Source organism: Sabethes cyaneus, chromosome 2, assembly GCF_943734655.1.
Source record: "Sabethes cyaneus chromosome 2, idSabCyanKW18_F2, whole genome shotgun sequence".
Taxonomy (NCBI): Eukaryota; Metazoa; Arthropoda; class Insecta; order Diptera; family Culicidae; genus Sabethes; species Sabethes cyaneus.
Genome location: NC_071354.1, coordinates 45255920 through 45269085, shown reverse-complemented (window position 1 = coordinate 45269085; position 13166 = coordinate 45255920). Strand labels below are relative to the sequence as shown.

At 42.3% G+C, this 13166-nt stretch overlaps 1 protein-coding gene across 11 annotated transcripts in view; it reads left to right on the top strand.

The window, feature by feature from the left end:
* Nucleotides 1-13166, top strand: part of LOC128733451 (phosphatidylinositol 4,5-bisphosphate 5-phosphatase A-like) — a 56592-nt gene that overhangs the window by 24293 nt on the left and 19133 nt on the right. For 2 of the 11 annotated variants that reach the window (XM_053827044.1, XM_053827034.1), the window contains exon 1: nucleotides 8164-8258. The exons of the other annotated variants lie outside the window; for them this stretch is intronic. In XM_053827044.1, the coding sequence (XP_053683019.1) occupies nucleotides 8164-8258 (95 nt within the window). Of the gene's footprint in view, nucleotides 1-8163; nucleotides 8259-13166 lie in introns of those variants that run through there. 11 annotated transcript variants of the gene reach the window in all.

Below are 13166 nucleotides of genomic sequence, written 5' to 3'. Positions count from 1 at the left end.
AATATTTAATCAGCGCATAAATGTTTCGTGGGAGGGCTGTTTATTAAGATGACAAATCGCTTATTCAGCTAGTATAGCACAATTATTGAGAATATTGACGGGTTGTGGTGAGGTTGAAGATGCGCTCGATTTGCTTGTGACACTATTATGTGAATCAGCTGATTTACAACGCATTCGTTGGCTGCTCAATCACTTATAGAATACAGAGATCTTTGCTTAAATTTATTCAGCGTCTACCACGTGTATTCAGAGTTAAATCAGCTGTAACCAAATCAGTAGCATTTTAATTCAGCTTCGGTGTTTGTTGGGAAAGGACGAGTAATACACTTTCGTGTCATTTTTGTGATATTTTTACAATATGTTTGTCATCTCTGCATTCATTTTGTGATATTTTTTGTGCCATTTTGGTATTATTTTTTATCTCTGTGTTCTCTGTGGCACTCAAAATTTATATCTTTGGAACCAAGCTATAATCGGAGTCAATTATAACCGGATTCGAATCCATATGATTATTCGTTGGCGAAAGTGCAATTTTTCTGATTTCTAATTTATTTTTAACTAGTTGTGTACCCGATCTCACTCGGGGCGACTTCGTCTCACAGCCACTTGTACATCAATTATTGTAACCGAAATGCTTATATTGGGTGCTTTACCCAAAGTTAAACGCGGTCTAAAGGAAACACCGCGCTAGAACTGTTGCCAGAATGCTGTAAACAGGCATGTTTTTCAGTTAACTGGGTCTTTAAAACTAACTAAAACTTTATGATTTCTGTGTATTTTCTTCCAGTAATATCAAAATCGACCCGGCAACTAAGAAAGAGCATTTCATTTATGAGTTGCGCAGTGGATAATTTTCAATGAAACTCACTATAATGCAAAAATATAACGCTTGTTACTCTTTTGGACGTTCCTCCCCATTTGTCAGCTCCCCCTCTTTTGTCTACCTGGCCACTTACACATTTGTTTTCTTTACGGAAATCCCTATAAAACCCTATAAAGAAAGAGAAACAAATATATTTATTCTATTTGTTATTTGTTGTTATTGTTACTTGTTATTTGTTATTTATGTTTTGTCATTGTACTTTACAGCTGCGAGCATTGCCGTTTAGTGTTTCGTGTTTTGATTTTTTCTGTTGTACGGATAAATTGTTACAGTCATGTGGGCGTTAATACCCCCTTCCTGTCAGCAACCTCTGGTCATCAGCTCCCTCTTTTGTCCCACCGTGACTTAAGGAAGAACCGTCCAAACATTTCGGAGTCTTCCCCTGTTACCCCTTCTTTTATCAACCCCTTCAGTTCTGATTCCCTTATATCAAGGAACATGTATGAGAAGTTGATAAAGAACAGTCAAGGTGTTTCGGAGTTATCGTCTCCCCCCACCCTCTATTAGTCCCATCCCACTTTGTCAACCCCCGGTGCTGAATCCCTCATGTTAAGGGACATGTGTGCCAAGTTTGATAAAGAACGGTCAAGGCGTTTCGGAGTTCTGCCTCCCCCCCTATTAGGGATCCTCCCCCCTATCAGGGAACCTCCCTCCCTCATTTTTGTTAACGCCCCAGTGCTTACGTCAAGGAACAATTGTGCCAAGTTTGATGAATAACCGTCCGGCCATCTCGGAGTTATGGCCTCCCCCCTGTTACGAACCCCTTCCCACTTTTATTTCGGGGTTATGGTCCCCCCTGTATTAGTTCCCCTCCCTCCTATGTCAACCCCCGTGCTAATTCCCTGATGTCAAGGAACATGTGTGCCAAGTTTGATAAAGAACGGTCAAGGCGTGTCGGAGTGATGCCCGCCCACCCTATTAGGGACCATACCCCCTATCAGGGAACCTGCTTTCCTCGTTTTTGTTAACTCTCGATTCTTTTTCTCCAAGTCAGAAACGGATCGATCATCCCTTCGCCAGACTGAATCGACTTATCAAGAAACATTAAAAACAACTTACGACAACTACATCTCAAGCATCCAGTCCAGAGTCAAACAAAACCCTGCACGTTTCTGGGATTATATCAGGAAGCTGAAAAAGAGCGACTGCATTCCTAATCTCGTACACTACGATGGCACCGACGCTTGCACAAGCAGGGACGCTGCTGAACTCTTCGCATCGTTCTTCGAAACCGTGTATAGCGCCAGTGCAGAATGTCAACTGTTTTGCCCATATACAAGCATACGACTTCAATCTCCCCACTTTTCAAATATCCAGAAACAATGTCATCGCCTTTGCAAAAGCTTTTGATACTGTTCCACACATCTGGTTATCGCCAAGTAGAAGCAAATGGGTCTACCGGATTGGATTACAGAATGGCTCAGGTCATATCTGACGGACCGCACGGCATACGTGGTAGTGAATTCTGCTCGCTCTCGAACGTTTCTCATTCCCTCCGGCGTACCCCAAGGAAGCGTACTTGGGCCACTACTGTTCGTCATTTTCGTAAACGACCTGGGTACATCTATGTCATCTCCTGTACTTTCGTTCGCCGATGATTTGAAAATTTTTCGAACAATACTGTCGGTTTCGGACTGCGTGGCACTGCAAGAGGACTTAAACAAACTATTAATTTGGTGCGACAGCGATGGCATGCGCGTCAACTACAAGAAATGCAAAGTAGTAACCTTTATTCGAAGCAATAATGCTCTACAACTACACCATCAATACTCCTTGGGGTTAGACATTGTAGATCGCATTTATTCAATATGCGACTTAGGCGTCACAATTGACTCGAAAGTCAGATTCAACGAGCACATCGGAATTATCACCGCGAAGGCATTCACCCCACTTGGATTCATTCGTCGTCATGCTTCCAGCTTTAGCGACATTTACGCACTCAAAACGTTGTATTGCGCGTTGGTGCGTAGCATCTTGGAGTACGCGTCTGTCGTTTGGTGCCCGCATCAGGTTACGCAAACCCTTGTAATCGAACGAGTACAGAAAAAAAATTACGTTTTGCACTGCGCAATTTGGCCTGGAACGATACGATCAATCTTCCTCATTATCAAGCTCGGTGTCAGTTGATCAAACACGATCTACTGTCGGGTAGGCGAACCAATCAACAAAGAATATTCGTTTCTGACCTAATGCAGGGAAACATTGACTGTCCAGCATTATTAGAACAGGTGCCAATCAACGTATCTCCTCGTCGGTTTCGTGATACGCAGTTACTTGCAATACCTTTCCACCGGACGCACTTTGGCCAGAACAACGCATTAAACTCATGTCTTCAAGCCTTCAAGCGGTGTTAAATAAAATTAAAATTAAAACTCCTCAGTGCTGAATCTCTTATGTCAAGGAACATGTGTGCCAAGTTTGGTAGAGATCAGTCAAGGCGTTCTGGAGTTATGGTAGAACATACAAACAAACATACTCACGCTCACTTTTATATATATAGATTTTGATTTATTTTTAATTGTTGCCCTCAATTTTACCAATTCGTCAAATAATTTCTTTTAAGTCTACCAAAAATATTCGACAAAATCAATCATGCTACTGCAGTTGCTAAATTGGAAAGACTCGGTATCACAGGTCGTAAACTGATTGTGACGGTTGAAGGTTTTCAATCGAATGCGCTTCTGGCCTCTTCTGGGATCTCACGAGGCAGCCATTTGGGACCGCTAATCTTCCCTCTGTACTTCAATCATGTCAAATACGTTTTTGAGTCCCCTCGTTTATCCTACGCCGACGATCTCGTGGGATTCGCCCCACGGTCGTTGCAATCAAACTTAAACGAGAGCTTGATACTTCATGAATTGGTGCAACTTGCACTCATGCTCCTGAATCCTGAAAAATGCTCCGATAGTCCTTTCGCACAAATTCGTCAACCTGCGATTTTTAGCCACAAGCTCCATATGGTACTGAAACTATCGTGACGACCAGTCAGCTATCATTTAGGCGGCATATTTTCAACATTGTGGACAAAACATCCATAACTTCAGGTTTAGTCTCCCGCATCGCTAAAGCCTTCGCCAACGTATATTGTCGCAAGGCATTGTACTGCTCACTCATTCGATTGACTCTCGAATACGGTTCCATTGTCTGGCATCCGAATAAATTACACGAGATCCGTTCCGATTGCTGAGTTACGAGAGTCGATGCCGATCCATCCATTTGGCTGTTAGGCTGTTAGAGACAATAAGAATCGTAGCACTAGCGCCGCCATTGTTCTGTACTTTAACAACTCGCTGCGAAGTCTGCCATACAAAAAATAGAAGATCACGTTTCGATAACGGAATGTAGCATCTAGGCTTTGCGTTGCTTTAAGTGCTGACCGGAAAGCTTGATTTTCCTGAATATTTTATTTCCTTCAAAATATCATATCTCCTTCATATCTCAGGCACCAAGCATCGCAGAGTAAATATTCATATTTCAAACATTTGACGTGGTTATCGACTGTATTCAATAATCTTTTGGACTTAGGTTTTATCCTAAGTCTAACACATATTTTAAACTTTACTAGCTGATTGCCCGATCTGCGGGACCTGATGGGATTCCAGCTGTAGTTTTGAGCCGTTGCATAGCGGTGTTGGCCAATCCTTTATGCTTCATATTCAATAAGTCATTCGCACAAGGAAGATTTCCCGAAGTTTGGAAGGAATCGTTTATGTTTCCAGTATTTAAAACCGGCGACCGTCTCAACGTAAGGAATTATCGAGGAATCACTAGCCTTTCTGCAGCTTCTAAACTGTTTGAGATAATTGTGAGTGGTGTAATACTGTCCCGCACTAAGAACTATATTTCAACGGTGCAGCACGGTTTCATGCCTGGTAGATCTGTTTGCACTAATTTGCTGGAGTTTACATCGATGTGTATCTCGCATTTGGAGGACAAGAAGCAGGTTGATGTTATCTACACTGACTTGAAAGCAGCTTTCGATCGAATTGACCATGCAATACTATTACGAAAACTGTCTCGACTTGGTGCCTCTCAACAGATGGTTGAATGGCTGAACTCATACCTCAGTGGTAGGGTACTTCGTGTGAAACTGGGTAGTAGTGTTTCATCGGTGTTTACCAATAAGTCTGGAGTCCCTCAAGGAAGTAACATGGGACCTCTACTTTTCTTGCTATTCTTCAACGATATTGCGTTGTTGCTGGGAGTTGGCTGCAAGTTAGTGTACGCCGATGACCTGAAATTGTTTGCATCGATAGGAAATATAGACGACTGCCGCCGCTTGCAAGATTTGCTTGATTTATTCACTGACTGGTGTAAACGGAACTGGCTCATTGTAAGCATAGCTAAATGTGAAGTGATGAGTTTTTACCGCATCAAAAACCCGATCACCTTTGGTTACACTATCGATGGTGTTGAGTTACGCAGAGTGGACCGAGTTAGTGACCTCGGCGTCTTGCTGGACACCAAACTGACGTTTAATCTACATCGTGAGTTGATTATCTCCAAAGCATCTCGACAGCTTGGTTTCATCTTTAAAATTGGTCGGAACTTTAAGGATCCACACTGTCTTAAATCATTGTACTGCGCCCTAGTACGTCCACTACTGGAGAATTGTAGTCTTGTTTGGTTTCCTAAACAGCTAACATGGAATCTTCGGATTGAACGTGTGCAACGGAGATTTATCCGACTAGCATTGCGACACTTGCCCTGGGAACATCCGGATATCTTACCTGCTTACGTAGATAGGTGCCGTTTACTCGACTTGGACACCCTTGAACACCGACGCAAGATGCAACAAGCAATATTCGTAGCAAAAACTATCAATGGCGAAATCGACTCTCCAAACTTGCTTTCCATGATTAATTTTCGCGCATCACAACGACCGTTGCGATCAACTGGACTAGTTCAAACGCAGTTTCATCGGACGGCGTTCGGATATAGCGAACCGATAACTGAATGTATCAGGACCTTTTCTAATGTAGAGGAACTTTTTGACTTTGGTTTACCGTCACACTTGTTTGCACAGAGATTGCGTAGAGCTTATTTAGAATAAGATTTTATTCATGTAGACAATTTTAAGGTCAGATGAATTATATATAATAAATAATAATAATAATAATCTCACTCGGGCCCCTTTGTCACTCAGTCACTTGTACATTTGTTATTGTAACGAAAACTCTCATAATGCAAGAAACAAAACCCTTTTTTTATTTGAATATGTCTACTCCGTTTGTCAGTTCCTCTCACATTATCCCCCAAACACTTGTAAATCTGTCTTCTTCTCGGTAATCCCTACAAATCGACACAAAGCCTTTTTTACGGCTTTGAACCTCCCCCTTTTTAATGACTACCCTATTCCCCTTTCAGAAATAATACAACTTGTACAACTGCTATCGTTCCAAATGCAAGAGAAACGCACTTCTTTACGGATTTGAACATTTATCTCCCCTTGTAAGAGCCCGTCTCCCTCTTTTGTCAACCCCCCGGCATAAAAGAATCATGCCAAAAAATATGTGTTATGTAAATATGACAAATGACGTTTGATGAAGAACAGTCCAGAAGTGTCGGAGCTATGGCGGAACATACATTCATACTCTCGTTCCTCGTCCACCTACATGTCAGTTCCTTCCCAGTGTCAGCTCTCCCTTTTGTCACGTAGTTAAATATGCATCGGTTTGCTCAATGAAAATCACTATAATGCAAACGAAACTTTACCAAATATTCCTCCTCGGTGGAACCCCCCTCTTTTCTCAAAGTCAGTTGCACAACTGCAATCGGTTTAAATGCAAGAGAAACGTAACCCCTTTTACTTATTTAGATTGCTCCCCCTTGTTAAGGATTCCTTCCTTTCGGTGCTTCCCAGTGCTGATTCCCTAATGTCAAGGAACATTTGTGCCAAGTTTGATGAAGAATTGTCCAGGTATTTCGGAGTTGTGGCTCCCCCTGTTACGAACCCCCCTCCTGTTATGACCTACCCCCTCTTTTGTCAATCCCCTGAGTTCTGATTCCCTTATGCCAAGGAACATGTGTGCCAAGTTTGACGAAGAACCGTCTCCCGGTTTCACAGTTATGGCCTCCCCCCTGTTATGAACCCCCATCATCCCTTCTCTTCGTGTCATCCCTTCAGTGCTGATTCTCTTATGTCAAGGAATATGTATGCCCCTGTTAAACCCCCCCCCCTCTTATTAGACCCCCCCGGATTAGATCTTTGCAACGATATATTTAGATTTCCAAAATTCCTTTTGAAACGAAAGTTATGGGTAAATTCCAAAGCGTGGCCCAACCACGACGACACTCCCCTACATTTTATTAGCTATCCTGAAAATATCTGGAAAAAGTTATATTCTAAATTTCTCATGGGGGTGCAAAATTCCAAAGAAAGTTTGGAAAAAATTCTTTGATTCTTTCGCTTTCTTTCTTAAATATTTTTTTGGATTGCTAATAAATTTCTTACAGTTGTTGACCAAAAGCCCAAATTTTTGACCAAATCAAACGCATAGACTCTCCCACTGTATACTATGTACCATCGGTATGTGCCTCATACGTTCGATCCGCACTGTATTGGCCTTGCCAGCGTTGCTGATATTGTTCAGGGTTTTGCGTGAGAAAAAAAGAAAGGGAAGTATTTTTGCTTTTGTCAACACTCACGCGTTGACAGTTCGGCACGAGATTTCCTGTAAGTGCGAGCAGCCTACGAAATCTCTTTCAACGCTGGCAAGGCCAATTTCATGATCAACCGGTGCAGCGAGTGTTTGTTTTGGCACTCGCATTCGGTATACTGCTCTAGCGTGTTGTGGACCGTAAGCAAGTCCATTGCAAGACACACGCACATGGTGGCTTTCGGCGGCTGCTTCACACATAGTACCGCAATGTTGCATTGGTTTGGATTTGGTTCATCGCAACAACCAACAACGCTTGGAACAAACACGTGATCGCGTTTCCGCACTCCGCTCCGATCGGCCGATTGCACGTTGCGAGTTTTCACAACAACACTAGCAAATAGGTTTTTATGTATAAGTTTGGCATTTTCGCTTTGCTTATTTCTTCGAAGCAGCTGATCGACTTGGTACCTGCCTGATGGTCAGTGCCATGGGTTTGCTTGCGGTCAGCCAGACAGCGACGCCTTCAGTGTCAGTTTAGCTTGAAAACGTGCAAGAGGTTTAGGTTGCTGGGATCTGCCCACAGTTCATCAATCAGCGCAGCAAAAAGTTCCCTTTGTCTGGGACCAAAAGAAAGCAAGTCGTCGATTTTCTGTAACCAAGGCCACTGCTGTTTACATCATGTTTCAGCGGAAATCATCTTCCAAGCGGAGGCGAAAATCCGTGCGCCATGACAATCAACCCAAGGCGGTTCCACCGAAATCGATAACGAAAAGGTATGGAAGCGAAGAACTGTGTGTGTCGTTCGTTGTTAAACGAAATTTCGAATACCAAGGTGTGGTACGGAAGAAGTGCTCCGTGGATCGGATTGAGGAGAAATCGAAAACACCGCGTTACTGCTGTGCCAATGTTGATTACATAGAGACAGAGTTGAAAAGTGAGATTTTGTTTTTGCAATGTAATTAAAACACTGTAGCCGACGTACACCGTGCAGGTCATTATTTGAATTTTTGCTTCCCGCCCCATTGCGATGGTTTGCTGCTTTCTTTTTGAAATGTTTCATTAGGTACTGGCGTGATGTACTTTAGTATGACTAGGCAACATTGTCGCGCCGCCCTAAAGCGGTAATTAGGAAATGTCGTGTGCAAAAAAAAACAACTGCCCTGAATCTCTAGCCTTGCATGTAAGAAAACACACGGTTGAAACGCCTGCCGGGATACCAGCAATAATAGCATGTGTAGGGTTTCATGCCGCGGCAATATGAACAACACTCTACCTGCTTAAGGTCAGATCCTCCTCGGTAAAGTGCTGCGTTAAAATAAGTAGAAACAGTTTCGCAATGGTTTTCATGTAACGCGTGCTCGCTGGCTGGAACAATCGTTTAAGTTCGTTTTTGTGTTCTTGAAGAATGTGGCATTCGCTGTGGAAACCGAGAAACGGTTGTTGCAATTGTTTTTGTTTGGTTTTTACGTTGTTTCTGTCCAGGGCAGCAGTAGCTGCAATGGCACAAATCCTCGGTCCGGAATGGGTGCAAATACTTTATGGTTAGTTAAGTCGTTTTAAAATTTATGGCGAGAGACCAACAAGTGGCGTGGATCAGTGTTTCTTGTACAGTCAATGATAAGAAATCGATGAGATAATTGCGAAAAGTGTACATAAACGATAAAGCCGCTGAAAGGAATCATGGCGTGTCCGCGAAACATGTCTATTAAGTTGCTTTGTGAATGTCAGAACTAATGTTAAAAAGTATTTTACGTATCGCATGCTATCGTTGTGCTCGTGGTGCACGTCAATATAACTTCACTGTGAAGGCTGCAGTAAAATTTGAAATGGTTATGAAAATGCACTTCACTCTTAGACCAACTTTCAAAATTATAATACCTGAAGGGCCTGAAGGGTTTCAGACTTTTATAAAGATTTGTTCACGGGCATGGAAAAATAACGTGAATCATTTAAGTCACACTTACGTTATTTAGGTACATAAATATAGGGATTATTTTGCTACGCACTTCTATCAATCCTGGCATAGAGAATCACCCACAAATTCTCGATGGGCTTGTGATCCGGATTTTTTGGAGGCCATACTAGCGGTTTGATCCGACAAGACTGGGGAAAAGACTCGGTCTTCTTGGTAGTATATTTCACATCGTTGTCCTGCTCAAATACGAACTTCAAGGCCCGTCTGGGTCAACGAAACCTCCAGATTTTCTCTCAGGATGTTGATATAGTAAAAGGTATCCCACATCAAATTGCACCATGGAAGAAACGCAATAGAAAATTACCTAATTGACCTTTTCAAACTTTTAGACAATAAACCATAACCTTTTAGTAAGCTTCTGGCATATTTATTTTCATTCAACTTCAATACCATTACCGTTTGCTTACACCATACGCTTAACTCCACTCATAAGGTTCTGCACATCCGGCTTTGGGATGCTTCCGTAGTCCCTGCTTCAGAATAGCCCAGTATTTTTCGATGGGCCTTAGTTCCGGTGCGTTGGGGGTCCTTGTCCTTAGTTACGAAACCCCGTTGGTTTCGTACCACTCCAGGACATCTTTTGAACAGTGGCACGAAGCTAGATCCGATCAGAAGATCCTAGGGCTCTCGTGTTGCCTCAACAGAGGAAGGTAGATCGACCCGTTTACAGTCCCGGTAGTCACGAACGGCGCATTCCGATTGTCATTGATTGTGTTTCTGCTTCCTTATTTCCTCTGGAACATGAAACTGACGCTGGGCGATGAAGAACAGTAGCTCTAAAAGCTGCCGGAAGTCCGCTTTGATGTTTAGTCTCATCAGCCACGATGAGACAATGAAGCTTCGTCACCATCTGGGCGTACAGTTTCTGGGCCCGTGAATTTCCCACCGTATTTTACCGTTCGTCACGATTTTGAGCCTTCTGCACTTTGTACGTATGCAGTCCCTCCCGTTCATTGACTCTCTGAACGAAAGACTTGGACAGATTCAACTTTTTGCTCACATACCTGACCAAAGGCATTGGGATTCTCCTTAAACGTTTCCACGACACGCTTATGATCCTGATCACTAATAGAACATCCATTCTGACCGCGTTTCTCCTTCCATTGGATGCACAGAGTTTCGTAGTAACTCACCGTTGACTGCCCGATTCCGATTTGTCTTCCGATGTCCCGATTAGAATTTTCCAGGTGCTTGCCCAAAATCAATTCGCCATGTTCCAATTTTCGAAAAACCGACAACCATAAAAATACAGAGTTAACAATACACTCTAAACTACTTCTGCCAAAAATTTCACGAGAAAATACCCATTGGGTACTTTTCAACAGCGTTTCTTCCGTAGTGCAATTTGTTCTTATTAATGGGAAACCATTCTGAAAGCCATGCTATCCTCGCAAGTCAACTAAGCACATGATATCTATCAGGCTTACGACGTCTGCGATTATTTCAACCTGTACGGAACGAGAAAATGTACAATTTATTTAGTTATTCACTATTTTAATGGGGCTTTCAATCGGTAGTTGGTTCGCCCCAAAGAAAATGTACAGAGCCGAAACAAAAGCACACAAAATAATAGTTATGAAATTGTACGAGAATTCCTCACATTGAAATTCACTAGACATCCTATTGGTAACCGTGTCTGAAAGTGATTTTTAGGGGAACTCCGTCTATACAACTCATCTAGCAGGTAAAGCCGTCTGTAGACGGTCTTCGCTTTTCAGGCTTCAGAGACACACACAATTTTTTTTAAATTGACCATGAAAAACCAACCATCAACTGCCAACTTTTAAAAACAAGAATTCAGGAAAATTGCGATAAAAATTATTGCGCGAATATTCCTTGATTAGAGCGTTAGATATGAAAAACCAAAAAGAGACACTAGACTTTTTCTTAGATTTTCTTCAGATAATTTTTTTGCATGAAAATCAAAACCGGAGTTTTATTTGAGTGTAGTTTACTTTATAGGAGACGGTCCGTCATCGATCCTGCGCCGAGCGAATTATGGTTCTCCAGTACTGTCGGTCCTGTGCAGCCATTCTCCAATCCCCTCGAACACCAGCTGATCGTGCCTCGTTCTCGACAGCGCACATCCATCGGGTGCGGAGTCTGCCCCAAACTCTTCGCTCTCTTCCTGATTCTCAGATGAAAATAGTTTTGGCTACTCTCGTCGGGACTTATGGCCATGTGTACAAGATTGTACGTTGGTTCATGCGTGTGCGCCACACTCCGCTTTTCATTTTGTTCATTTTCTATTCCCTGCCTGCAACCAATCTCGCTGCTTCTCGTTTAAAAGGCTTAAAGGCCTTTTCCACTACTCTACGGTTAATTCCAATGATATCGACATCATCCGCAAAACCATTTCATGATGACTGTAACGTTTCCCTCCACGTTTGCTTTTCGCATTGCCTCTTCCAAGGTATTACTGTAGGAATTCGAATTTGGCAACAAATGCGTGTCGCGTATGTTGCCAAAATCGAGACCCTTTTTCAATTTGAAAAAATTTAATGTAAAGGTTTTAGAAATTGACTACATATCATTAATCAACGATTGCAACCATTTTATGTTTAAAAAGTCCGCCAAGAGCTATCCGTCCCGTGCAAATAAGTTATTGACACCCTGCGGAAAGACGTAGTCCTACGGCAATAAAAATATTATTGTTCTAAATCACTTAATTTTTTTTCATGAACATATGGAGGGCATCATTTTTTCGTCATTTAAAGTATGTATGCAGAAACTGATTGATATTTAAGCATATTTTTGGAAGTGAAATATCTTGTGTTGCCAAAAACCAATACTTTTGTTGCCAAAATCGAGGCATGCCAAAATCGAACCATGCCAAATTCGAAATCCAACTGTATTGAATAGTAGATGTATCACCCTGCTTCAGTCCATCCGACGTCACGAAAGCGGCGGACGTCTCACTTGCTATTCTGGCGCATGAAATTTAGTCCATCCAGCGTCGCACGAATCAACGTAATTAGTTTCGACGGAAAACCATATTCCGCTACAGATCATTTTGTTCGACTGAATCGTATGCCGCCTTAAAGTCTACAAACAGATGATGAGTTTGCAAGTTGTGCTCCCGGAACTTGTCTAGTAACCGACGCAGGGTAAACATTTGAACCGTCGTGGAACAACCCTCACGCAAACCAGCTTGGTACTCGGACCGTTTTAGTCTCTTCATACCTTTCTCTGTTCTGACATGTAGCCGCAGTGAGCATTAGAGATGGTCAGGTTTCATATTTTCCAAGCCCGAACCCGACCCGGGCCCGAAAATTTTTTTTGCTGTCAAACCCGGACCCAACCCGAACCCGAATTTTGATTTTCTGTCAAACCCGAGCCCGACCCGAACCCGAAATTTTATTTTCAGTCAAACCCGAACCCGACCCGATCCCGGATTTATTTTTTTCGCTAAGCCCGATCACGACCCGAACCCGATTTTTTTTTCGGCCAAATCAAAGCCCGATCCGAACCCGAATTTTTATATTATGTTAAATTTGATCCCGCCCTGAACTTCAATTTTATATTAATTTTCATAAAACTCACACCTCGATTTAAATTTCGGCAGTTTTTTTCTCGTATTCTCTATAACGTTCGAGCTCTAAAATTCATTTGAATTTTTAGGTTTTTTTCACCCTTCTATTTCTTTTGGAACTGAATTGAAAATTCTAAAAAGTATACACTAGAATCGTTTCTTTTACTTTTCGCG